The sequence below is a fragment of the Anabrus simplex genome, chromosome 3 (genome assembly GCF_040414725.1).
Source record: "Anabrus simplex isolate iqAnaSimp1 chromosome 3, ASM4041472v1, whole genome shotgun sequence".
In the NCBI taxonomy this organism is placed as follows: domain Eukaryota; kingdom Metazoa; phylum Arthropoda; class Insecta; order Orthoptera; family Tettigoniidae; genus Anabrus; species Anabrus simplex.
In genome coordinates this window covers 279698366-279724510 of record NC_090267.1, presented here as the reverse complement: position 1 = coordinate 279724510, position 26145 = coordinate 279698366, and the positions used below count along the sequence as shown (strand labels likewise).

General features: G+C 35.4%; 1 protein-coding gene across 4 annotated transcripts in view; it reads left to right on the top strand.

Moving 5' to 3' along the window:
* LOC136867227 (FK506-binding protein 15) overlaps window positions 1-26145 on the top strand; it is a 282391-nt gene that overhangs the window by 174867 nt on the left and 81379 nt on the right. For all 4 annotated transcript variants that reach the window (XR_010859645.2, XR_010859643.2, XR_010859644.2 and 1 more), the window contains 2 exons: window positions 53-170; window positions 16060-16268. Coding sequence is in view for 1 of the 4 variants with exons in the window: in XM_067144367.2 (XP_067000468.2) it covers window positions 53-170; window positions 16060-16268 (327 nt within the window). In the remaining 3 variants the exon portion in view is untranslated. The remainder of the gene's footprint in view (window positions 1-52; window positions 171-16059; window positions 16269-26145) is intronic.

The window sequence follows — 26145 nt, the reverse complement described above, 5'->3', positions numbered from 1 at the left end:
TTATTTTTAAATATTATCAAACAGTAATAGACTGTGGTATTCTGTTCCATAGGAGGAAGTAGATAAATATAGAAGAAGGGATAATGAACTGAGAGAGGAAGTGAAAAACTTAACTGCTGAACTCCATAAGCATCAAGTAGAACTTGAGAGCTGTCGCCACACTGTGCTAGGTAAGTAGAACATGAAGTTTTATTAGTTTTTACCAGAGACCGTGGATCATAATATAGTTTTATTATTACAGTATTTATTTCAGAATGTAAATACAATATTGACCTGAATAAAGACTTTTTTTTGTTTGTTTGTTAAAATATACTATGCTGCATTATACTCATCTTATATGAGCAGCCTAACATTTAAAGACCCTTTTTGTTAAGGTCTGTTTGTACCATTTACCAACTGTAGTAGCTTGTTGCAGTAGATGCATTGCAGATAAACTGAAGTTCATAAATAAAATGGAATTTCTCAACTTTTGACTATTTATTTTTCCTATTTGTGTTTGTGGTAGATTAGAATAGGCCTAGAATAGAATTTTTATTCAGACATTTAGTATGTTACATACAATAGACATAGTTAAAATTAAAATCATAATATACAGTACACACACAAACTAATAACAAATTGTAATATAAATATATATCAAATTCATTAATTTTGTGGTATTTCTGCATGGAGTAAAAGAAATGCATGAGTAACCACTTCTTAAGCTTATTTTTGAAAATATTAGATGGTAGTTCTTTTATTTCTGAAGGCAGTTTATTAAACATATTCAATTGAACAATGAAATGGCTTGAAGCCGTCCTTTTAACCTATGACCGAGGCGGATCGACTTTAGCTGACCTGGTATTATATTTATAAACATCATTTCTGAGCTTGATTTTGTCTGCTTCTGCATATACTTTAAGAAGTGCATTATAAATATGTGTGTTCACAACAGTCATAACAGAAAGCTTAATAAATATAGGTCTACAGTGGGCCATCATAGGAGATTTTGCTACAATATGTAATGCCCTTTTCTGGAAGTAAAATTTCAGAAATACTGGTGGAGTTTCCACAAAGTAGAATTCCGTATTGAAGAATACTGTGAAAGAATGCAAAGTAGGCATTTACAAGATATTTACTTGGAACTTTATCTCTGATGGCTCTTAAGATATACACTACTTTTTATACCTAGTTTACTTGAAATAAAGTCTTTGTGAGCATTCCAGTTCAAGTTTGAATCTATATATATTCCTAATAATTTCACATGTTGATTATCATGATTTACTTCATTTTTATTTAAATTAAATATAATTGACTGAGTCTTTTTATCATTTACCATGAGTTTGTTCGCAGAGAATCATTCAACTGCCATGTTCAATGTTTGCTTACATAGCATATTGAGTTCTTCGACTGTTTTAGCCTTTAAATTTAAAGATAAGAATTTCATAATGTTCCATATTGAACTGAGTTCACAATTTAATTGAAATAAGATATATAATGGTTTGACCTATTCAATACAAGTAGAATTACAAATATCATGTTACATTCCTATTTGTTTACAAACGGTACCGGTTTCGACAACTATTTCAGGTTATCATCAGCCGATCACATAAAAACAATGCATAGGAAACAAATAGGTGATGTATAAATTTTTCACCAGTTGCAGTTCAAGAAGCACTATAACACTTTAGGGATTAGCACTGCGTGATGAAAGTTCCTAAAATCCTGAAGAAGTCGAGGATCAATCACATAAATGAAGCGAGACGCAAGTTCTTGGAGAGCAGCTGACTGACACTATGCTTTCAAATGTTTATGAAACTCGAAGAGTGGTTCAAGGATCATGCCTGCAAATGCTGCTAAGCGCGAAATTGTACAATACAATTTAATATAATTGATGATAGAAGTATATATTAATGTTTATAGAGTCTCGTATGTCAGATTCTTTGGAGATGCAGAACATTATAAAATATCTGCTAGTGGCTTTACGTCGCACCGACACAGATAGGTCTTATGGCGACGATGGGATAGGAAAGGCCTAGGAGTTGGAAGGAAGTGGCCGTGGCCTTAATTAAGGTACATCTCCAGCATTTGCCTGGTGTGAAAATGGAAAACCACGGAAAACTATCTTCAGCGCTGCCAACTGTGGGATTCGAACCCACTATCTCCCGGATGCAAGCTCACAGCCGAGCGCCTCTAACCGCATAGCTATCTCGCCTGGTTTTTTAAAATATCAAAGCCATCTTAATAATAGTTCTGATGGTGGTAGTTATTATTATTATTATTATTATTATTATGTATAATTCGCTGGGGCCATTAAGGACCACGTTAAGTCTTGTTGCATTTGACACTGAACTTGGCCTTCTTTAGAGCCCAAATTTCCCTCATTCTTTGTGAGTGGGCCTGCTTACGCTCCTCTGTCCAAGGGGCACCGTGTCTTCTCTTAGGCTGCTCGTCTCGGTTTAGCCCGTTTGTCAACATTTTCTTGCGGAAGAGATCTCTGTTAAGGGCGTCTTCAGCTGAGATATGTAGCATTTGTAGGTCTTCTTTGGTATTTCTAAACCAGGGAATTGTGGTTTTGGGGTTTGAATCAAAAAAGTGAAAGATTTCTTTAGTTAACTTTCTTCCGTCCATTCTTTTCAGATGACCGTAAAACCGTGCCCGTCTTTTTCTGATTGTGTCGGTAATTTTCTCTATTTTGCTGTAGACTTCCTTGTTGGATCTCTTTTGATGGATTCCATTTCTGTACTTTGATCCCAAGATTCCTCTCACAATTTTGCGTTCTCTTTTCTCCAGTTCTTCAAGGAGTCCTTTGTTGGCATTTAGAGACAGGGTTTCGGCTGCATATAGAACTACTGGCTTCAGAACTGTTTCATAGTGACGTATCTTGGTGTTTTGGGAAAGGCATTTTTTATTGTAGATTGTGCGGGATGTTTGGTAGGCTATTTCCAGTTTGCGTACTCGCTCCTGAAGTGCTTCTTTGTCCAGTCCATTTTTCATGATGATCTCACCCAGGTATTTGAATTTGTCTACTCGGGTGATGTCCCCGAATTTTGTATGGAGTTTTGGTGGAGCCTCTTTGATGTTAGTCATTACTTCTGTTTTCTCAAACGATATCTGCAAACCAGTTTGTTCGGCAATTTCCTTTAAAATTTCAACTTGAGCTCTAGCGGTTTCTATGTCGTTTGAGAGAACAGCAATATCATCGGCAAATGCTAAGCAGTCTGTTGCGATCCCCTTGGATTTGGTTCCTATTCTCAATGGACTGTAGTTGGTTTCCTGTAATCTCACCCGCCAGGTTCTGATGATCTTTTCAAGAACACAGTTGAAGAGTATCGGGGATAGCCCATCACCTTGTCGGACTCCTGTTTTGATGTCAAAGGAATGCGAGAGACATCCGTGGAACTTCACCTTGGATTTTGTATTGGTCAGGGTGGCTCTAATTAATGCCAGCAGTTTCAAATCAACTCCAAATTCATTTAAGATGTTTAGCACGACTTCCCGGTCAATGCAGTCATACGCTTTCTTAAAGTCTACAAAGACAGACACATACTGCTTGGACCTTAGTGTACAATATCTGATGATCGTTTTGAGATTTTGGATCTGTTCAGCTGTTGAGCGACCTTTTCTGAACCCTCCTTGGTATTCACCTATTTGATGTTTGACTTGTGCTTCCAAACGCTCCAGGATGGCAAGTGATAGAATTTTGTAAGTCACGGGTAGCAAAGATATTCCTCTGTAGTTGTTGATGTTCTTCATGCTGCCTTTTTTGTGTAATGGATGGATCAATGCTATTTTCCAATCTTTGGGTAGGGTCTCCTTGTTCCAAATTTCTTATATTTGCTTTTGCAAGATATCAAGTGATTCCTCTGGGGCATATTTCCATAGTTCTGCTACTACTGAGTCTTCCCCCGGCGCTTCGTTATTTATGAGACGGTCAATGTGGCGCTTGATTTCATCTCTGTCGGGTGGTCTGGAATCTGGGTACCTGAGTAAGGGTTCCTTGGTCTCAATGGCACTTTGAGGTTTAGAGCAATTAAGTAAATTCTTGAAGTAATCTGCCAGAATGCTGCAATTTTCTTCATTTGATGTCGCCAGTGTGCCATCCTTTCGCTCAAAGCATAGAGATGGTGGTTTATAGCCAGTGAGTTTGCGTTTGAAGGCTCTATAGTACTCTCTGCTTTCATTCTTCCTAAAATTTTGTTCTATCTTTTCAATGAGAGATTTTTCGTATTTACGTTTCTCAGTTCTGAACACCCTAGCTGCTTGGGCACGTAGGGTTTTGTAGGTTTCCCAATCATTTTCTGATTTCGTAGAGTTGTACTGTTTCCACGCATTGAGTCTTTCTTGGAGGACTGATTCGCAGGTACCATTCCACCAGGTATGCTTTTTGCCTCTCTTGATTTTTGCAACGTCTTTGGCGGCCTCAACAAGGAGACTTTTGGCGTTGTTAAAGTCAGTGTCATTTGGTCTAGCCTTCTCCTGGAACTCCTCGACCCTTTGCCGAAGTTTCATTGTCGAAGCATGTGATCTGTTTGGTTGTCTTCCTTGTGTTTGCGGGAATTGGTTTGAATTTGATAAGAGACATATAATGATCTGAGGCCACATTGATGCCTTTCTTTACCTTGACATTCATAATCTTAGGGCTGTTTCTCCTGGAGATTGCAACATGATCAATTTGGAACTCTCCGAGAGCTTGGACGGGAGAACGCCAAGTCATTTGCTTTCTGGGTAGATGGCGAAAGTGGGTCGACATGACCTGCAGGTTGTGATTTTCGCAAATGTACACCAGTCTTTTGCCGTTGTGATTGGTTCTTTTGTGAGCAGGGTAATTTCCTATAACTCTCTTGTACTTCTGTTCACGACCTAGTTGGGCATTGAAGTCACCCAAAAGAAGCTTGACATGGTGTTTGGGGATTTTGTTTAATTTTTCATCCAGTAGGTCCCAGAAATTATCAACTTCGTCTGGATCAGACTTGTTCTTATCGTTTGTAGGAGCATGTGCGTTAACTAGGGCGTAGGTTTTGTTCGCGCATTTAATTGTGAGTATAGACAATCTGTCATTCACAGGTTCGAAATTTGCAACCGATTTAAGGATCTTGGTTCTAACAGCAAACGCGGTTCCAAGCATCACAGCTCCATTGAGGATTCCTCTTTGCGCTTTGCTCTTGAAAAATCGGTCGGATTCAAAAATCTCTTCATCTGGGTACCTTGTTTCCTGTAGAGCCATTATGGATATCTGATTTTCGTGAAGAGCTTTGGTGAGGGTTTTCAGCTTGCCAGTTTGTGTAAGTGAATTTATGTTGAAAGTTGCTAGAAAGGTTTTAGGCCTGAGTTTTTGACTCTTCGGGGTACACCGAGACACTCCGACTTGTCTCTTGCATGATGTCGAGTCTCCCCCCAGAATCCGAATGAGACTCGTGTGCCGTGGCGTTCACGACGAGGGATTTATCCGAAGATTTACCCCCTGGGGTATGTTTCTTGAAATGTTGTGTCATCATGCTTTTTGACTTGACTTTGCTTTGGACGGGTACCCATCCTTTTACAACTAGGGTTGTTAGCCCTAGAGGTTGCCTCAAGATGTTTTCTGGCTTCTGGTCATTTACCAGTCTTCGCGGTAACCCACCCTGGCAAGGGACCAGTTTTTTTTTTCACGGTGGTATTTTATTTCCCTACTACCCTCTGACTCTGCTGGTGGCAGAGCCAGCGAGCTTCCCCAATTCCAATGGGACGCGCCCGATGGAGGTAACCGGTAAATCCCCACACGGGTTATTATTATTATTATTATTATTATTATTATTATTATTATTATTATTATTATTATTATTATTATTATTATTATTATTATTATTATTATTATTATTATAAGATGCAGAACAATTGACATAAAAAACCATTTTGAAGAGAAAAAGTTAAAATGCGCAATATTGGAACAAATGAGAAACACATTTACACAGCGTGTTATTTCTTGAAGATAAGAGCTCAGGTCGTTCTTGAGATGGCGTAAGATAAGTTTAAATTTGAATGTTTTAATGATCTGAACCATAAATGATATTATAATACACAGTTCAATACGAAAAAGAAAAAGAGAGGAAAAAACAAATAATTTTTTTTAAAGATGGTTAATAGAATGGGAAGTGGAAGGAAGAAAGGAAATGATAGGATAGGATAGGATAGGATAGGATAGGATAGGGAAATAAAGGAGGAGTAGCAGTTTAAGATGGGGCAGGTGGATGGGATTTTTTTTTTTCTTGCTTTGCTTTATGTCGCACCAACACAGATAGGTGTTATGGCGATGAAGGGACTGGAAAGGCCTAGGATAGGAAGGAAGCGGCCGTGGCCTTACTTAAGGTACAGCCCCAGCATTTGCCTGGTGTGAAAATGGGAAACCACGGAAAATCATCTTCAGGGTTGCCGACAGTGGGGTTCGAACCAACTATTTCCTGGATGCGAGCTCACAGCTGCACGCTCCTAACCGCACTCCAACTCGTCCGGAGGATGGGTTATTGGAGGTAGAAAACGTGGGTAGGAACTGTGTAAGGCATGGGAAATTGAATTCGGATTTAAAAATTTTGCATTTTTGAAATTGAGAATGAGGAAGTCAAATAGAATATTGGCTTTTTCGGAAATGTCGTTTAAACAACATTGACTCTAATATTAAATTCACCCTTGAATCTGAACATAACAGAACTCTTAATTTTCTAGACTTAACTATAACCAGACATCCTTCTTCTTTCACATGCAAAATTTTCAGAAAACCAACTCAAACAGCAATCACAATTCAGCAAGATTCTGCACATCCACAAGCACAATAACATGCTATTTATAACAACCTAGTTTTTTGTGCCTTCAACACTTCTATGTCTAAAAGAGATTTAAATAATGAATTAAACACCATCCATACTGTCACTAATTTTAATGGCTTTAACAACTCTTTCATAAACCGCATTATTAACAAATTCAAACGCCGTCCCAAAACCATGTTAACAAAAGGTAAAACCAAAGCCACTGCATTTTCCGCTTTTACTTTCACTCAAGATGCTTATAAAGTCACCAGTGTTCTTAAAAAACACAACATGAAAGTATCTTTCAGAACCAATAACAGAAATCTTGATATATTACACAACTCTTACTCATTAAATAAATCTAATGCTTTTTCTAAATCTGGAGTATACAGATTTCATGTAACAACTATAGCTCTTCATACATTGGACAGACTGGGTACAACTTTAATATCAGATACTTCGAATATATCAACGCCATGAAATATAACAGGTTCTCTGCAATAGGACAACACATACAAGACTCTAAACATAATGTCACCAATATTGAACAGGACATGGAAATACTTCAAATTATTAACAAAGGCCCCCTTCTAAACAAAACTGAAAATTGTTTCATTCACCTTGACCAATACTTCAACCCTAATTTTAATTTAAACGACATTTCCAAAAAATCCAATGTTCTGCTTGACTTCCTCATTCTCATTTTCAAAAATGCTAAATTTCTAAACCCGAATTCAATTTTCCATGCCTTACACAATTGTTACCTGTAACGTTGGTTCGAGACAACGCGTACACAATAATAATAATAATAATAATAATAATGATGATAATAATAATAATAATAATAATAATTTTAAAAATAATATTAAGCAAGAAAATACCGAAATACAAAAGGAGTTAAATTAAATCAAACGAAATCAGAAAACGTTGAAATGGCAATGGAAATGGCACTTACCAATAAGGAGGTAGGGTCCCCAGAGGGGAAACCCTCGAGCACAACTGCACTTGAGGACGGTCAGACGCATCATTTTCCCAAAGCCGGCAGAAGACCGGAAATGGGCTGATCACAATTAACCAATAAGAAAAAATTTCCACTAGATTCTTGTTTGCCAATACAATTGCATGACCATATATGGTCATTTCCTGGCCTACTGATGCGAGAGGAATTACATCACCTGTTTCAACATCGGTAACCGCGCGTGTGGTATAGGTTGCTTCAAAATAAAGCACCTTACAAAATTTTACATCAGATTACAATTTTGACATACAGAATTACATAAAATTTACATTTAAAAAAATCCCTTCAGAACACTTTTGCATCTTGCAATGTTCATACTGTTCAATATATCTTGCTGTTTCCTTATTTAACAAAGATTATTACAAACATGTTCCAATTAACATAAAAAATATTCCAGCAGGGTCCAGAGTTCTTATGAGTTCTTATTTCTTCATTTCTCAAAATACAAAATATTACCAACAAAAATGAAATCCTGCTGTCCTTTCTTGATGACTAAATTGCAGTTCTGGTGTTCTTTCTTGATAATACACCTGCCACACTACCCATGTTTTCTACCTCCAATAACCCATCCACCTGTCCCACCTTACTACTACTCCTCCTTTATTTCCCTATCCTATCCTTTCCTTTCTTCTTTCCACTTCCCGTTCTATTAGTCATTCTCTATCCACCTTAAACTACTACTCCTCCTTTATTTCCTTATCCTATCATTTCCTTTTTTCCTTCCACGTCCCATTCTATTAATCATCTTCAAAAAAAAAATCTTTGTTTTTCTTTCTTTTTCTTTTCTGCATTGAACTGTGTATTATAATATCACTTACAGTTCAGATCATTATAACATTCAAATTTAAATTAATACCTTATGCCACTTCAAGAATGACCTGAGCTCTTATCTTCAAGAAATAGCATGCTGTGTAAATGCATTTCTCATTTGTTCCAATATCGCGCTTTTTAACTTTTTTCTCTTCACAATTGTTTTTTATGTCAACTGTTGTGCGCATCTCCAAAGAATCTGACATACAAGATTCTATAAACTTTAATATACTTCTATTGAAATTATATTAAACTGTATTGTACAATTTTGTGCCTAGCAGCATTCAAAATAAAGCACCTTACAAAATTTTACATCAGATTACAATTTTGACATACAGAATTACATAAAATTTACATTTTAAAAAATTACTTCACTTTTGCATCTTGCAATGTTCATACTGCTCAATATATCTTGCTGTTTCCTTATTTAAAAAGGATTATTACAAACATGTTCCTTGAACCATTCTTTGAGTTTCATAAACATTTGGAAGCACAGTATCGGTCAGCACGTATGTCTTGCTGCTCTCCAAGAACTTGCATCTTGCTTCATTTATGTGATTGATACTCAACTTCTTCAGGATTTTAGGAACTTTCATCACGCAGTGCTAATCCCTAAAGTGTTATAGTGCTTCTTGAACTGCAACTGGTGAAATATTTATACATCACCTATTGTTTTCCTCTGCATTATTTTTGTGTGATCGGCTGATGATGACCCAGAATAGCGGTCGAAACCGGTACCAGTTGTAAACAAATAGGAATGTAACATTATATTTCTAATTCTACTTGTATTGAATAGGTTGAACCATTATATATCTTATTTCAATTTAATTGCTTTAGCCTTGTTTAAAAAAGTGGTATCATGCATATAAGACCGAACTGGCATTAGTTCCTATATTATTAGTTAGGTCATTTATTGAACAAGAAATAGAAAAGGACCTTAAACCAAGCCTTGTGAGTATTCAACATAGGGTGAACAAAATAAAACATTACATTCATTTCTGTAAAAATTGTTATGTTTAATAATGCCTATCTAATTGTAGCCTTAAACTGTTCATCTTTACGTCAACATTCTCACAGCCTGCACATTAGTAGTAAGTTTTGCCTTGTGTAAAATGAATGACATTATTGTTGTTATTATTATTATTATTATTATTATTATTATTATTATTATTATTATTATTATTATTATTATTATTATTATTATTATTATTATTATTATTATTAAATGTCCTAGCCACAGCCTAAGAATGCAGGCACATAAATCGAAGCAAAGGTAGGAAAATTAAAGGAAGTTAATTGGTTTGTTACTGGATTCATACATGAAAAACAAAATTGGGGTTAGCCAGTCTCCATTCTTGAAACCTCATACGGGTAACACAAAGCATTGCATTGGGCGACTACATTGTGCGGCAGACCATTTTAATAGGATGATACAAAAGTGGGAGTAAGTGTTGTTCCCTGATGAATCTTGATTTTGCCTCTGAACATGGGATGGCAGACAGGGTGTGGAGGACTAGGAAAGGATGTACTCCCTACACATTTTTACCCAGGAAAGCTTTTGAGGCCGGCTCTGTGATGGAGTAGGTGACCAGGCTGAGTGGCTCAGATGGTTGAGGTGCTGGCCTTCTGACCCCAACTTGGCAGGTTCGATCCTGGCTCAGTCCAGTGGTATTTGAAGGTGCCTAAATACGTCAGCCTTGTGTCAGTAGATTTACTGGCACATAAAAGAACTCCTGCAGGACAAAATTCCAGCACCTTGACATCTCCGAAAACCGTTATAAAATAGTGAGTGTGACATAAAACAATAGAATTAATTATTAATGGAGTGGATTGGAATAAGTTTAACGCTGAAGATGAACCTGATATTCGTGGAGCCCGGGGCCCTTACAGCTTGTTGATATATGGATGAAATCCTTCAGGAGAATGTAATTTTTGCTCTGATCATCAGTGATGTTTCATGCTAATGTGTGACAGTGTTCACTCATGTGTTGCCCAATGTGTGGAACAATTCTTGTAGTCATGGCCTCATTTGTATCCCATTGATTATTTACATGATGAATTGGGAAGAGTGGTCCACCAGAGTTATCCTGACACCTTGCAGGGCCTACAGAGGCTCTTGAAAAAGAATGTGAGTGGATTCCACAGGGTATTCAGTCCTGAACCAGGTATGCTGTCATCCAACTCTACTCATGTAATTGAATATGAATACTATTCAGAGCCTTACCCTTTGGTATCCATTTAAATAATGGAAGAAGTTTCGTACCATCAGCAGCTACACCTAATATGACAGTGCACCTAATTTTATCAGTGACCACTAATACGCATTATGACACTAGAAGCACCTCTTTAATTAATAATGTTGTTCCAGGCCATGTGGAAATAGATCAGCATTTGATCTGCTTTGCCAGTCCTAGAAAGCAAGTAGTTTTGCACCTTTTTTTGTTGTTGAATAGTATTGATGAAAAGCAACAGTTGGCGAGGGAGGAGAAATGTACAAATAACAAAACGTACCTGGGTTTGTGGTGTATAGTGTGGGAGGGGGGAGCTATATACACCAAAACTTTTTAAAAAAGCTCGAAGTGGTAGGCTAATTTCGACAGAGGTAAAGGTTGTCAGACTACCAACTTAAGTGCGGTTATGATTTTTTTTAGATATTAATTCCATACCATACAATAAAACTTTCGACAAAGGAACAATTTTACAAATGCACTAAAATTAAACAGAAGAACGGTGTGATAATACAATTAAAATTTGTTTAGTATTTGACTACACACTACGAAACTAACACACTAAAGAGATTGCCAGATAGACGAATGCGCGCGGCAAGCGAGTGAATCATACCTCAGTGTCCATGACCTTGGCAATAAAATATACCCCTGCCACCCTTCCTCACAGGACATGCAAAGTCTCCACTACTTGGTATGGCGCTATACAAATCGGTTAGCCACGACAAACTACATTTTGTCATAGAAAGAAAGAGATCCACCTTATCAATACTAAATTTAATATTGTTATTTAAAACAGGACCGGTTTCGACTTATTACAAGTCATCTTCAGCTGTCATTTACATACACATTAGAATCATGTTCAAACAGTTGTATCTTACAAATAAACATGTCGTGTTTGATAGACATTAGGTAGTATGTCTAGAAGTGAAATTCTGCTTCTTACATCTAAGTTTAAAGGATCAAGAATATTAAAAAGATATCTATCTTTAACACATTAAAAAATTACAACACATGATAAAATTTCTTGTTTACACCTGACCTTAAATATAGCATTATCGTTCAAGTTTTACTAATAATAGTTCTTAAAAGGACTTTTATATTGCATTGTTTTTAGTCGACTAAATATGCTTAAATGTAGCCGCATGTGCTTATACAGATACTTCTTATTAGGCTTAGACTTCGTCAAAATGAGTAATGTGAATTCAAAGTTGAAATTACAATAACAAAGTGAAGTGCGTTTGAATTAATAGTGATCTAGGTAATTGTAACCTCTGTTGAATAACTCCTGCAATTATATGCTATTTAAAATACATTTCATGCAAAGAAGACATTAGCACACTTCAATATATAAAAAGTAGAAAGGTATAAAACAATCATATACGTTTTGTGAAATTCATATGAAGTAATGTTCTTTCTTCATGCGTATGTGTCAATTTCAATCTCAAAATTCAATTTCACATTACTTAATTTGACAAAATTTATATAAAGTATACTACCCCATTTGAAATTGACACATACGCATGAAGAAAGAACATTACTTCATATGAATTTCACAAAACGTATATGATTGTTTTATACCTTTCTACTTTTTATATATTGAAGTGTGCTAATGTCTTCTTTGCATGAAATGTATTTTAAATAGCATATAATTGCAGGAGTTATTCAACAGAGGTTACAATTACCTAGATCACTATTAATTCAAACGCACTTCACTTTGTTATTGTAATTTCAACTTTGAATTCACATTACTCATTTTGACGAAGTCTAAGCCTAATAAGAAATATCTGTATAAGCACATGCGGCTACATTTAAGCATATTTAGTCGACTAAAAACAATGCAATATAAAAGTCCTTTTAAGAACTATTATTAGTAAAACTTGAACGATAATGCTATATTTAAGGTCAGGTGTAAACAAGAAATTTTATCATGTGTTGTAATTTTTTAATGTGTTAAAGATAGATATCTTTTTAATATTCTTGATCCTTTAAACTTAGATGTAAGAAGCAGAATTTCACTTCTAGACATACTACCTAATGTCTATCAAACACGACATGTTTATTTGTAAGATACAACTGTTTGAACATGATTCTAATGTGTATGTAAATGACAGCTGAAGATGACTTGTAATAAGTCGAAACCGGTCCTGTTTTAAATAACAATATTAAATTTAGTATTGATAAGGTGGATCTCTTTCTTTCTATGACATACTATAGATATCAATACGGAACATCATGAAATTTATTAATCAAGATAAACTACATTTTGTGCGTATTCCCGCTAATAATTTTATTGATAATTAAAGAAAATAAAAGAAAGATTTATCTGATAAGACAACAGGGCTTGTACAAATTGCTTTTTTAAATAATTAAAATAAGTCCTAGTTTCAGCCACCTAAAATGGAATAATAATGTAATGTTTTCTCCACAAAGTGGGGCGGGGGCGGCCGCACCCCCTCACCCCCCTAATCGCCGCTACTGCATTTATAAAGATCGGAATGTGACAAGAAATGCCTGGCATGAATTTACTTAGAAATGAAACCAGATTTTGATCTAATTTAAGATAAAGAAAAAAATGTGTTTGGTAATTTAAGTGTATTTTCAGTATATTATAAAATAATACAGATTCACAAATATATACTTATGATACAATTTCACAGTTTAATGTTCAGCCACAAACTACTAATATTAAGAAATCATCCTATAATTAAAATGACTCTCTTGCATGACTAGCATCAAGACATGCCCTGAGCTTCCCGTGGCAAAGAAAACCGTACGGCAAAAAAACTGTTGTAGTGTGAAAGCAACATCTCCACGGCAAAGAGCCATGCAGTTTTTTTCCGTACGGTCAAAACCGTGTAGTGTGAAAGGAGCCTTACTGTTGGATATTTTTATTTACTGAGGATATCCCTGACCTAACAAATATATACACACACACATATACATACACTGATTCTACTATCTTGAGTGTAAGATCTCTTAGTTCCCAATCCGCAGCTATAGTAGTAGTTATTCACATCCTTTTCGTCATCACCCTGGAGGAGTAACTCGTCCCTGGTTGAATTACTCTGCGATGTTCCATGATTTATGGTTATGTCAGACCATATAGCCATCTGAATCAAATAAGAGAGTAATCTCCTACATCCAGCATGCAGTATGCAACTAGACCATGTTCCACATGCAACACAAAACCATGCTGGACATCAAACACTCCATTCGACACAAGAAGACAAACATATATGCACTTGTATGAGTCACAGAAAGATCTGCAAGGCTTGTCTCCATTCACGAGACATGCCATCAATTTTGTAAGAGTTCATTCTCTTCACTTTGTGAGTAAGACAGTAATTAAGACACCTGCTCCTGGCTGAAACTTCTCTTATATGTACAGCTGTCACATGGAAAAAAACGTCCTTAGAGGCTAGTGCCAGAACTCCTAGCACCTTTCAATCAATGATATCCTGGTTAAAATTAGTTTGAATTCTCAGTGTCCCAATTGGCCACTGCAAATTTTACACACAATGTGCTTAGCACAACTCTTCTCTTACTTTAATTGCTTATAGTCTTAAACCTATGTGTCCCATCTTTAACCCGGTTTTCCAATCTGTATGGTTCATCACTTCCTGGTTTAACCAGTGAGTCTTCACTGTCTTTCCAGAAATAGCTACAGTTTTCCCATTCAACAATGATGAGTAACATTAACTCTTACAATAGATGTACAGACTTCTATCAGTGTCAAAATAAATACAAAATCACATCAGTATTGTATACTTCCATGTTCCTTAATAGTAAAACATGCTAATAATATTGGCATAATATTGCCATAATGCCATAATGTAATTAATTAATGAATAATAATAGCTGCCTCTGTGGATCAGTGGTAGAGTGTCGGCCTCCAGATCCCAAGATAGTGGGTTCAAACCCGGCTGAGGTAGTCAGATTTTTGAAGGGTGGAAAAAAGTCCACTCGACACTCCATGTCATACGATGTCGGCATGTAAAAGATCTCTGGTGACACATTTGGTGTTTACCCAACAAAATTAATTAAATCACAGCCATAGACGCCCAAGAGAGTTTCGGTTTACTCAGTCTGCCATCTAGTAGGCCTAGAGTAAAACGGAATGTCGAAATCGACAAGCAGACAGCCAGATGGTGTCAAATTGAAATGTCTGCAAACGATAGCTGAGGCCATACAATTATTATTATTATTATTATTATTATTATTATTGTTGTTGTTGTTGTTGTTGTTGTTGTTGTTGTTGTTGTTGTTGTTGTTGTTGTTATCATCATCATCATCAATTAAATGGTTGAATTCCTATTCTTATAAGATTAGGCATTCGAAACTTTGTACGGTTACACTTCTTCTCAAATACAGACCCTTTCTCTGCATTAAACATGCAGCCCATCCCTTTTTAGCTTTGAATTGTTGCCAAATGAGATTCAACTTTCTGCTGCACCCAGTGATTTTAGTTGAATCATATCATGAGTTACAGCAAAACCATAATTTCTCAAGTTAGTTATATACTCTAACACTTTGATATCAGTCTCAGATTTTTTTTTTTTTTTTTTTTTTTTTTTTTTTTTGCACCACAAAAAGACTGCTCTTTTATTTGTCACTTTCAGTTTCCCATTTGGTTGTGCCAGTACCTCATTATTTTAGGTTCCACATTAAATTATCTGGCTGCTGACTTCACACCTTGTTTTTCTGCACAAAATACACAGCTTTCAATTTGAAAGCTACAGTGAAACTACACTTCTTATTTTTTATGTTAATCATCTCCTTAATTTATAAAAGAAAACTCGCCTAATAGCCGACGTAGCACAAAAATCAGCTCACCATCTAAAGGTAGTTGTTATGGTATTGTTATCATTGATTCAACATTTGAAGTATGTTTTTGCACTGTTATTGTAGCACTATAAAAGACTTACAAAATAGAATCCTTATTTTACTTTGATGAATTACTTTAAGTGGGGGAGATCTTTAAATGGAAGCTTCAATTTTTAAAATATTCTTTGTCTCAAAAAGCAGGGATGGTGGGGGGCCATCTAATATACAAAAGGGTCTAATATGTGAGTAAATATGGTAATTATGACAAGAAGTCCTGGGTGCTGAGGGATTTCTCAGTACGCACACATTCACGTAATAATATTTCAAGTAACTCAACAGAGGTTTTCATGCCCTGTACTGTGATTGTTTTACTTTTTGGTTTAATTTCTGTTTAGACTGTTCCTTAGCTTTCTTTCAGAGCTCGAGAAGAAGCTATTGAAATCTGAAGATGATCTGAACTCTGCTGCTGAGGTGCAGCAATTACAAGAAAGCTATATATCCAGTTTAAAGGCAAATCAGGTGGAACTCCATTCAGCTAGAGTTCTTCTGGAGGAATCCTTATCAAATGTTCAACAACAGTTGGAGCAAAGAAATAAAGATCTAGCAGAGCTAACTGCTATCCACAAGGTAATTTTTATTTTTCCAGTGCTTTGCATCTCTTCTCACTTGTCAGCTATTCTTTAAAAATGTTCAGCTGGTTAACCCTTTCAACACTATGCCCATATGGGATATGGGTGCACTGCTTTCCTGGTTGTGGACAGCGCCCTATACCATACGGGTGTGATTTTTGTGCGTGTTTATAGGCAGCTGCAGGAATTCCATACGGTTCCTGTCCCTTGCTTGGGGGTAGTAGTTTATTTAGTGTCCTAGAATGCAGCAGTTATTGGGAAGCTCAAACTGAAACTATAAAAAGGGTAGTTTCTCCTTGCCATGGCCTCTACCAAAGCACTCAATGTGCCGGGTGCTGAACGCGCCAAATCTGTCGTGCTGTCCGCTGTGTTACTGTACAAACATGTCCTCATGCCGACTCAATTATAGTGATATCTTGGATATTTTATCCAGAGTTGCGGTTTCAGAAATAGATGACAATGATGAATACTCTGTTTATGAACCAGATAACATATCAATTGATAGTTCAGGGAAGATTTTTATTTGTTATGTCACTTTCGAGGGCAAATTCTTTTTAACTGCATTATTTTGCTCCAAATACAAATGATAAGAAATATTTCACCTCTCAGAAATTTGAGCTAAATTTTTTGTTTAGACAAAGAGAGACAGGCAGATGATTCACCTATACTGAGAAAAGGAAGTAGATGGTGGTGCAAGGTTGGACTGTGCATAGCCCAATGTTTTCAGCTCTACTATACCAAGATAAACTATTCCTAAACAGGCAAATTTTGCATTTCAAATGTAATTGTGTTTGTGTCTTAAGTAGCCACATTAAATGATTCATTGTTATTGTTTGAGCAGACTTAGTGGTAAACGTTGAATGCAAAGATTTTTCCCATACATGTTTTAATGTTTTTTATAAGACTAGTATAATTAAATTACTTTAGATATGTACTTCCTGACAATAATGCAAGATAACATGAAAAAATATTTTTTAACCCATGGGTAAATAATGCCAATATCGAGCTTGAATTATTAATATTATTTTGATTATTATTATTATTATTATTATTATTATTATTATTATTATTATTATTATTATTATTATTATTATTATTTACATATGCACCGTATGGGGTACATTATTCGTATTGTGCCTTTTCCCTCACTGCCTCAAATACTCCGGCTAATAATCTAATATAAAATGTTGGATGGACAAATAAATATAATCATCTCCTAAAAATTCAGGACGACACGCAGGTAAGAATAAAATAATTACATCAACTTAGGTCTGCGACCAAATCATATTAAAATCATCTGTATCTGCAAAAAAAATCATTTGTATATTCCATCCCATCCAACATGTGCATTCATTTATCTACACCGATATTGGCTTATTTCGGTGAATAACACATGAGAACCATATTTTATCATCAAATCATATATTCGTTCGCTGCACAATACCTTTCAGGGATACTCATTTCAGGTAACCTTTTTTTTTCTTTATCGTGGACTCAACCGAGAAATGCACAGCCTTTTCCCCAAATCCGTCCGCAAAACCAATTCCAATTAATTGTAGCCAACAATGAAATAGATCTTTGACTTTATCTATTGATTATTTATAAGTACTCCATCTAATATCTCTTCCAATGATGAATTGAATAAATAACAAGAATTCCAGTTGAAATCCTTATCTCCTATTTTATTGAAAGTTCGTTGTACTTGGAGTGAAGTATAATTACAATTACATTATTTACATTACATTACACTCTTAGGAATTCCAATTCCAAATTGAAATACAATTCAATATTTTCTTATCATATAAAAAAAATCGTTGACATTAACATTACAATCTCGTTTCAATATTTTTGAAATATTAATCATTCATCGAAATATTATTGAAACCTTATAAAATATCCCCTAAACATTGTCGAGATGTCGTTGGAATGGTTGAAATACCTTGGAATATCGGTGAAAAACCTGTTTAGATATTCCTTAAAAATTATTGAAAAGTCATCGAAATGACTGAAGCACCTTGAAATATCGGCGAAATAATGTTTAAATATTGCTTAAAAATTATTGAAAAGTCACTGAAGTGACTGAAGCACCTTGAAATATCGGCGAAATAATGTTTAAATATTGCTTAAAAATTATTGAAAAGTCACTGAAGTGACTGAAGCACCTTGAAATATCGGCGAAATAATGTTTAAATATTGTTTAAAAATTATTGAAAAGTCACTGAAGTGACTGAAGCACCTTGAAATATCGGCGAAATAATGTTTAAATATTGCTTAAAAATTATTGAAAAGTCACTGAAGTGACTGAAGCACCTTGAAATATCGGCGAAATCATGTTTAAATATTGCTTAAAAATTATTGAAAAGTCACTGAAGTGACTGAAGCACCTTGGAATATCGGCGAAATAATGTTTAAATATTGCTTAAAAATTATTGAAAAGTCACTGAAGTGACTGAAGCACCTTGGAATATCGGCGAAATAATGTTTAAATATTGCTTAAAAATTATTGAAAAGTCACTGAAGTGACTGAAGCACCTTGGAATATCGGCGAAATAATGTTTAAATATTGCTTGAAAATTATTGAAAAGTCACTGAAGTGACTGAAGCACCTTGAAATATCGGCGAAATAATGTTTAAATATTGTTTAAAAATTATTGAAAAGTCACTGAAGTGACTGAAGCACCTTGAAATATCGGCGAAATAATGTTTCAATATTGCTTAAAAATTATTGAAAAGTCACTGAAGTGACTGAAGCACCTTGAAATATCGGCGAAATCATGTTTAAATATTGCTTAAAAATTATTGAAAAGTCACTGAAGTGACTGAAGCACCTTGAAATATCGGCGAAATAATGTTTAAATATTGCTTGAAAATTATTGAAAAGTCACTGAAGTGACTGAAGCACCTTGAAATATCGGCGAAATAATGTTTAAATATTGCTTGAAAATTATTGAAAAGCCACTGAAGTGACTGAAGCACCTTGAAATATCGGCGAAATAATGTTTAAATATTGCTTAAAAATTATTGAAAAGTCACTGAAGTGACTGAAGCACCTTGAAATATCGGCGAAATAATGTTTAAATATTGCTTAAAAATTATTGAAAAGTCACTGAAGTGACTGAAGCACCTTGAAATATCGGCGAAATAATGTTTAAATATTGCTTAAAAATTATTGAAAAGTCACTGAAGTGACTGAAGCACCTTGAAATATCGGCGAAATAATGTTTAAATATTGCTTAAAAATTATTGAAAAGTCACTGAAGTGACTGAAGCACCTTGAAATATCGGCGAAATAATGTTTAAATATTGCTTGAAAATTATTATAAAGTCACTGAAGTGACTGAAGCACCTTGAAATATCGGTGAAATAATGTTTAAATATTGCTTAAAAATTATTGAAAAGTCACTCAAGTGACTGAAGCACCTTAAAATATCGGCGAAATAATGTTTAAATATTGCTTAAAAATTATTGAAAAGTCACTGAAGTGACTGAAGCACCTTGAAATCGGCGAAATCATGTTTAAATATTGCTTAAAAATGATTGAAAAGTCACTGAAGTGACTGAAGCACCTTGAAATATCGGCGAAATAATGTTTAAATATTGCTTAAAAATTATTGAAAAGTCACTGAAGTGACTGAAGCACCTTGGAATATCGGCGAAATAATGTTTAAATAATGCTTAAAAATTATTGAAAAGTCACTGAAGTGACTGAAGCACCTTGAAATATCGGCGAAATAATGTTGTAATATCAAGAATATTAACTAAGTACCACTCAAATATCAACTAGACATCATTAAAATATCATTTGAATTTCATTGAATATCCCTTCAAAATTCATATGTATGATTTTTGCTTTCTTTGTTTTCTCAAGTCTTCATTGTGTAATAACGAAAACAACATAAGTAAGTTCCATAAATATGGTTCAAAAATCACCATACAGCTATATATCGACTCAAATAAAACCGAAAATAAAATATTCTTTATACTAGGTAAACTAATTTGGTCATAAAACCATCTGAAAAATAAATAGGAGTAGCCTATCATAACATACATGTGCAAACAAGCTAATCAAACATCTAGGAATGCAATACTTCCATTCGTAAATAAACATCTTTCTGCGAAATTAAAACAGAAAATGGTATCGGAAATTTACCTGTCCACAAGCAGTAGTCATTTTAGTCATGAAGACGTTTCCTCCCTCCAAACATGCGTTTGACAGAACTTCAACTTAGGCTTAGCTTATTATGTGAGATTCAACCGAAAAAAAATATATGTTGACTTTCAATCGCGAATGCCTTGTTTTAGGATATAATTTTTGATGACCGTATACCATAAGTAAGTTCATTAACCTCTTACAATCGTATGCATGTGCCACATAACCCGACATCGTATACTGCTTCGCAATTCACATGACGAAAACATCAACTATAACGTAACATTAGCATTATGTTGCTTAAATATTACCAACTGCTCAAATCTAGTCGTATTTCACCGAATACGCATTTTGTCAATAACAATTCCTCATTACTTATACACTTCCCTATCTCCATTATATTAGCCTATAATATCTTAAGATTATCGATCATAACAACGATTCCACCTAACGAAATCATTCGTTGCTTTAACTGTAGTGCAGTATACGTATAATCCATTCACATAATCTCATCACCTATCATGGTTTTACGGTATTCCGTAACACAAGCAATCACATATTCTCAGCAAAACAATGCGAGTGTTAATATTTCAGGTTCTACTTACTTACTTTTGGTGTCAAGTTATCGTCAAATTAAATTCTATTAATCTAGAAGACGGTCTAATACCATTCTGCATTGCACTGGAGTTGAATTACCCAATGAAAGGCATAAATCTTCAGAATTACATCGATAACGTCGGTTTTCAAAGCTTCACATAAAATAAACAAGCACTCCTACTCGTTGATTATAGATTTGAAACGTCAAAGACTACCTAACTCCATATCTTAAATAAGCTATAAGGATTCCTTTTTAATGACCCTACTCATAGAATTTTTATCTTGAAGAATTAAACATTAACCATATTGCAATCATATATTAAATTAAATATTTACTATCGTTCATTCAAATATACGTAATTTTAACTACGAAAATTTAAATATAAGGAACTTGACTTATCTTGCTTTCGTTATTCGACTGGGATGGTCTTCATTCTGGATCTCCCGTGGCTCCCGACTCGAGTTGCGGTTCACGTCATCGTTGGTTACTGGTGACTAGCCTCGGGTGTGGGTGATGACGGCTGGCAAGGGCTCCCACCGGATTGTGATCCCATTCTTCTGGTTTAGTCAGCCATCGTATCTCCGTCGATTACGTGCGGTAAAAACATAATGAAGGATAGCATTAGGGAATAAATAATTTTGAATATATATTTTAGCTATCTAGTAAGTTATTCGTGAAGATGCAATATTTAGCCCAATACTTTAGGTATTTCTTGTTTGTCGCTAGCTTAAAGAATAAGCTGCCGATCTCTAAATCTTCTTTAAGATTTCGGCTATGAGTTCGTGTTGGCAAATCTTATGGGCGATTCACTTCTTTCACGCCCGATGCTTATACTTCGTACTTTATGGTTTATATACCGCCGTAATTATACTATTAGCAGATTTCTTCTGTGAATTCAACTTCTTCTTTTCTTGAATACCAATTCTTGCTCACAATTTCGTTCCGATGATCAATACGATTTTTTTAAAAGTGTCCTCTTTTTTTTTTTTTTACTCGGAACAACAATCTGATTCTTTTATCACGGCCATTTGGATTGCTAAGGTCCGATCGTCGCAATATCAACTCATGGCCTACTTGACTGGTTATATCTGCATTTTCTCTTTCATTATGTAACCTCCGTCATTTTTATCGCGATGCATGGCAAGTATTAGGGATGCAACTCCCGATCATGACGCAAATCGGGCAATGAAATGGTACACATAGTTTATTTGGTACAAATCACGATCGTATTATTTGTGAGGTTATGTCATGAAACATGTGCTGTATACATATTGTCACGTGTTGGCGGGGTAAATAAATGAATAAATGAGTACAGAACCTGGTAGCGTCCTCTTTCCAAGATTTATTAACTAAGCACTACAATTACAGATTTACACACACACACGCGATAGCCGAGCTTACAATTTACACAAGTACACGGTTATACACTTACACGGTTCGCACTCTCTCTCTCAGCTTCTCATATTCCATCTGCAATGACACACACACAGAGTCATCGATGTCATCGATTATTTACAGTACACTCTCTCAGCCACTCAGTTACACTCGTTAGCGCTGTCACGGTCCACAGCCTACACGTCAGTCTCGCAGGTCGGGATAGATCCTCTGTTCACTCAATCTGTCGAACCCCGTTCGCAGTCTACACACGTCATCACCCAGTGTACGCTTCTTCGCCACTCCAGAACACCCAAGGTTCTTCTCCAGCAGCCGGCCACAAGGGACTCGCGCACACACACACGACATCAGGGGAACAGGAACAAGTCCTCGGCTCCAACAGGCAGATACTCCATCAGGCTGCACTCTTCCAGGCCATCACTGACTGCGCTCCAGCGAACTCAATCTCGCTCTCTCATTCACTCTTACTTACTAACTAGCTCTCACTCTAACTCTCACTGACTATCACTCCAAGTTACTCCTCTCCTTATATACCTGCTCTGGGCCTTCCAGAACAGTCCGGATGCTAGATGTATCCAGGAACCTCGCAAGATGGAACACTCCAGATTAATAGTCGAGTAATTTCCGTCATCCCATGCAGCGCGACCACGGATAGAAGGGAGAAGGGCTGGCGCAGGACTTAAATGTTGCTCGCGATTGGCGCGGTTGAGCGTAAGGTGGGTGGGGTGATGGGTGACGAGCTCGGCCCGCTGCCAGTTAGCATGGTGGATGCTATAACCATTACAATATTAATATGAGTTTAGTTAATGTAAGAATCCGTAATTAATAGTATATAATTTATTATTACCTGTATATATGATGTATAATCCACTACAATATTGTGCAACACACCGTAATATCTAAAATATATGACAAGAACTATGTAGAACCTTCCTTACATTGTAACTATGCTATTGGACACTCTGGAATTCACGAGAAGGTATGTTTTTCAGGATGGTAGTCACATTATTCTTATTCTCCGTAGTCGTGTTTTGTTTATGATGGCAGTTGATTAGGTTATGTATGTATAATGTGAAAGTAAGTTGTAAATAAATAAGTGTACACAACTAACAGCATTTTGTGTGCATCTTTGCGAATACATCAATAAACATCTTCATTTTTGATGGCTGACACCTTCATATGATACAAAAATCAGATATGTACTCTGTTTTGCTGACTTACCTCCATTCTGGTAAAAAAATTCTAGAAAGGATGATACAAATAGACTCGGTTGGTACCTGGAAACAAAATCTCTCCTATCAGAAGAACAAGCAGGATTCGGACAAAACAGGTTCACCTTTCACCAAATAATGAGATTTACACAAGCTGTGAAGGAAGCCTTTAACAAAAGAGAAAGTGTTCTTGCAGATTTCATTGACTTTAAAGGAGCCTATGATACTGTTTGGCAAAACATGCTGTTAATGAAGCTTATCAGATTCAAAGTAAATGGACACATGTTAAAGTGGTTTTCAAGATTTCTTTCCCAAAAGAATGATCAGTATTTGTTACAACAACAAAACTTCAGAGTGCAAGCAATCAAAACTAGGCCTTGCACAAGGAGCTGTATCAAGCACAACATTATTCAATGTGTACATCAATGATCTTCCAACAACAATAAAGGATGTAAGTGATCTGAATACCAGCATGTTTGCAGATGATGTTATCATTTGGATCACAACACGTAACAGCCAAAACCAGCAAATGCTTCTTGAAAACATAATCAACCAGGCACTTATAAAACTTAACAACTGGACTGAAAATAACAATATGGAAATCAATACTACTAAAACAGTACATCAGTTTATCTCCCTGAGACATCACGACCCTACTTTCAGTCTAAAATCAGTGATCAGGAACTTCCAAAAAGTGAAAGCACCAAATACGTAGGAATCATCATGGACAAGAAGCTGAACTGGACCAAACACATACAACATGTGGAGGAGAAAGTAAACAAACAGATGAAATTGCTTATGAGAATAGCAGGAGCTATTTGGGGGAGCACTCAAGCCACACTCAACAGAACCTACAACACTTACATCAAACCTATTATAAAATATGGCAGTGAAGTACTTACTACAGCACCCCAATCAAACATTGATCACATTGAGAGGTGTCAGAATAATGCCCTACAAATTGTAACAGTCGCAACGAAAACCATGCCTGTAACCGCTTTACAGTTGTATACCCACAACTTACCAATAGAAGAGCAGATGAAACAACAAACCGACAACACATATCTCAGCTTACGAAGACTGCCCCAAATGACCTGGGCCAAAAAAACAGTTACTAGCCCCAATCTTAAAACTCAAAAAGATCCTTTGAATCTCACCAAATAAGAGCAATCTGCAAATAAAACTTGAACCACTCTGCATGCCAGCAATCCCATTGAGTATATGCAACTGACTGCAGATCTTACTTTGCTAGAAGAGGCCTGCATGAAAGACTGTTCACTATATGATCTAAAACAGCTGGCCATCTGTACAATAAAAGAATGATACCAATCTAATCAATAGCGAAAAATTGCAATGCCCAAGGTACACAGACAACAATGAACACACAAGAAATGACAATATGAATACAAGGCACAAAATTGCTTACCTTAGTGGCAGCAGTATAAAACATTCAACGTGGAGGGCCTAGAAGATTAAGGAATAAAGGACTGGATCTTAAATACTACTTGAGGGGTTGCCAGGTCAATATTGCTAACTACCAAATAAGAGAGGAAATTAAAATGTAAATAAAATTTTAGTTAAATAATAAAAAAATTCTTAGTATTTATAATTAAAATATTTTTTAAAATTATAAATTGAAGAATAAATAAACTTGCTTTCATAATAATTACTCAATAAATAAATAAATAAAGAAAGAAAGAAAGAAAGAAAGAAAGAAAGAAAGAAAGAAAGAAAGAAAGAAAGAAATGAAATTCATAATAATTTACAGTGAAAGGTTACCCACCTTAAAAAATGAAATAAATTAAAGAACCAATAAAATAAATAAATAAATAAATTATTAAATCACTAAATTATACTAAGTTAAATCAGTTGCAACTATAATACAGAAAAGGTTTACATGCTTGTAAATATTTATTATGAACAGATACCCATTTAAAAATATTAAATTTTAATTTTAAGTTTTAAGGTACACCTTTGTAATTAAAATTCTGGCCAGTAACTATGAACCTGGTTAAACAAGATTTCAACCTTCCTGAACACATTGAATGCCATGTCATTCATATATAATGACACTTAACTTCCCGCTACTGCAGCGTCATCCATATATGAATGACGTGCAGATGAGCTGTATCATGCTTCGTCATTCGCATACGAACGACGTTACGGTAAAATCAAATCGTAGCCTTAAAGTGTGTCCCATGGGTTACTTTTTGGTTTGCTTGGTTTGGCCGTAACTGTAATGGAATTGGGTATACCATGCTAGATGCAAACATAATGTGCACGAATAAATTTGTTATTTATTCTAGTTGAAAACAAACTAAATATTTTATCACAAATACTTGTTCTGAATAATCTGAATTATTGTATTTTAAACGTATTCTAAATATCCTATAATATGTAATGATACCAGTAATGACCAGAGGCGGCTCTAGACTTACCAATTTTACAATTTTAAAATTATTATTCAAACTGGGGCCACGCAGACTGAGCTAGAACCGTCACTAGTAATGGTTTATTTTCA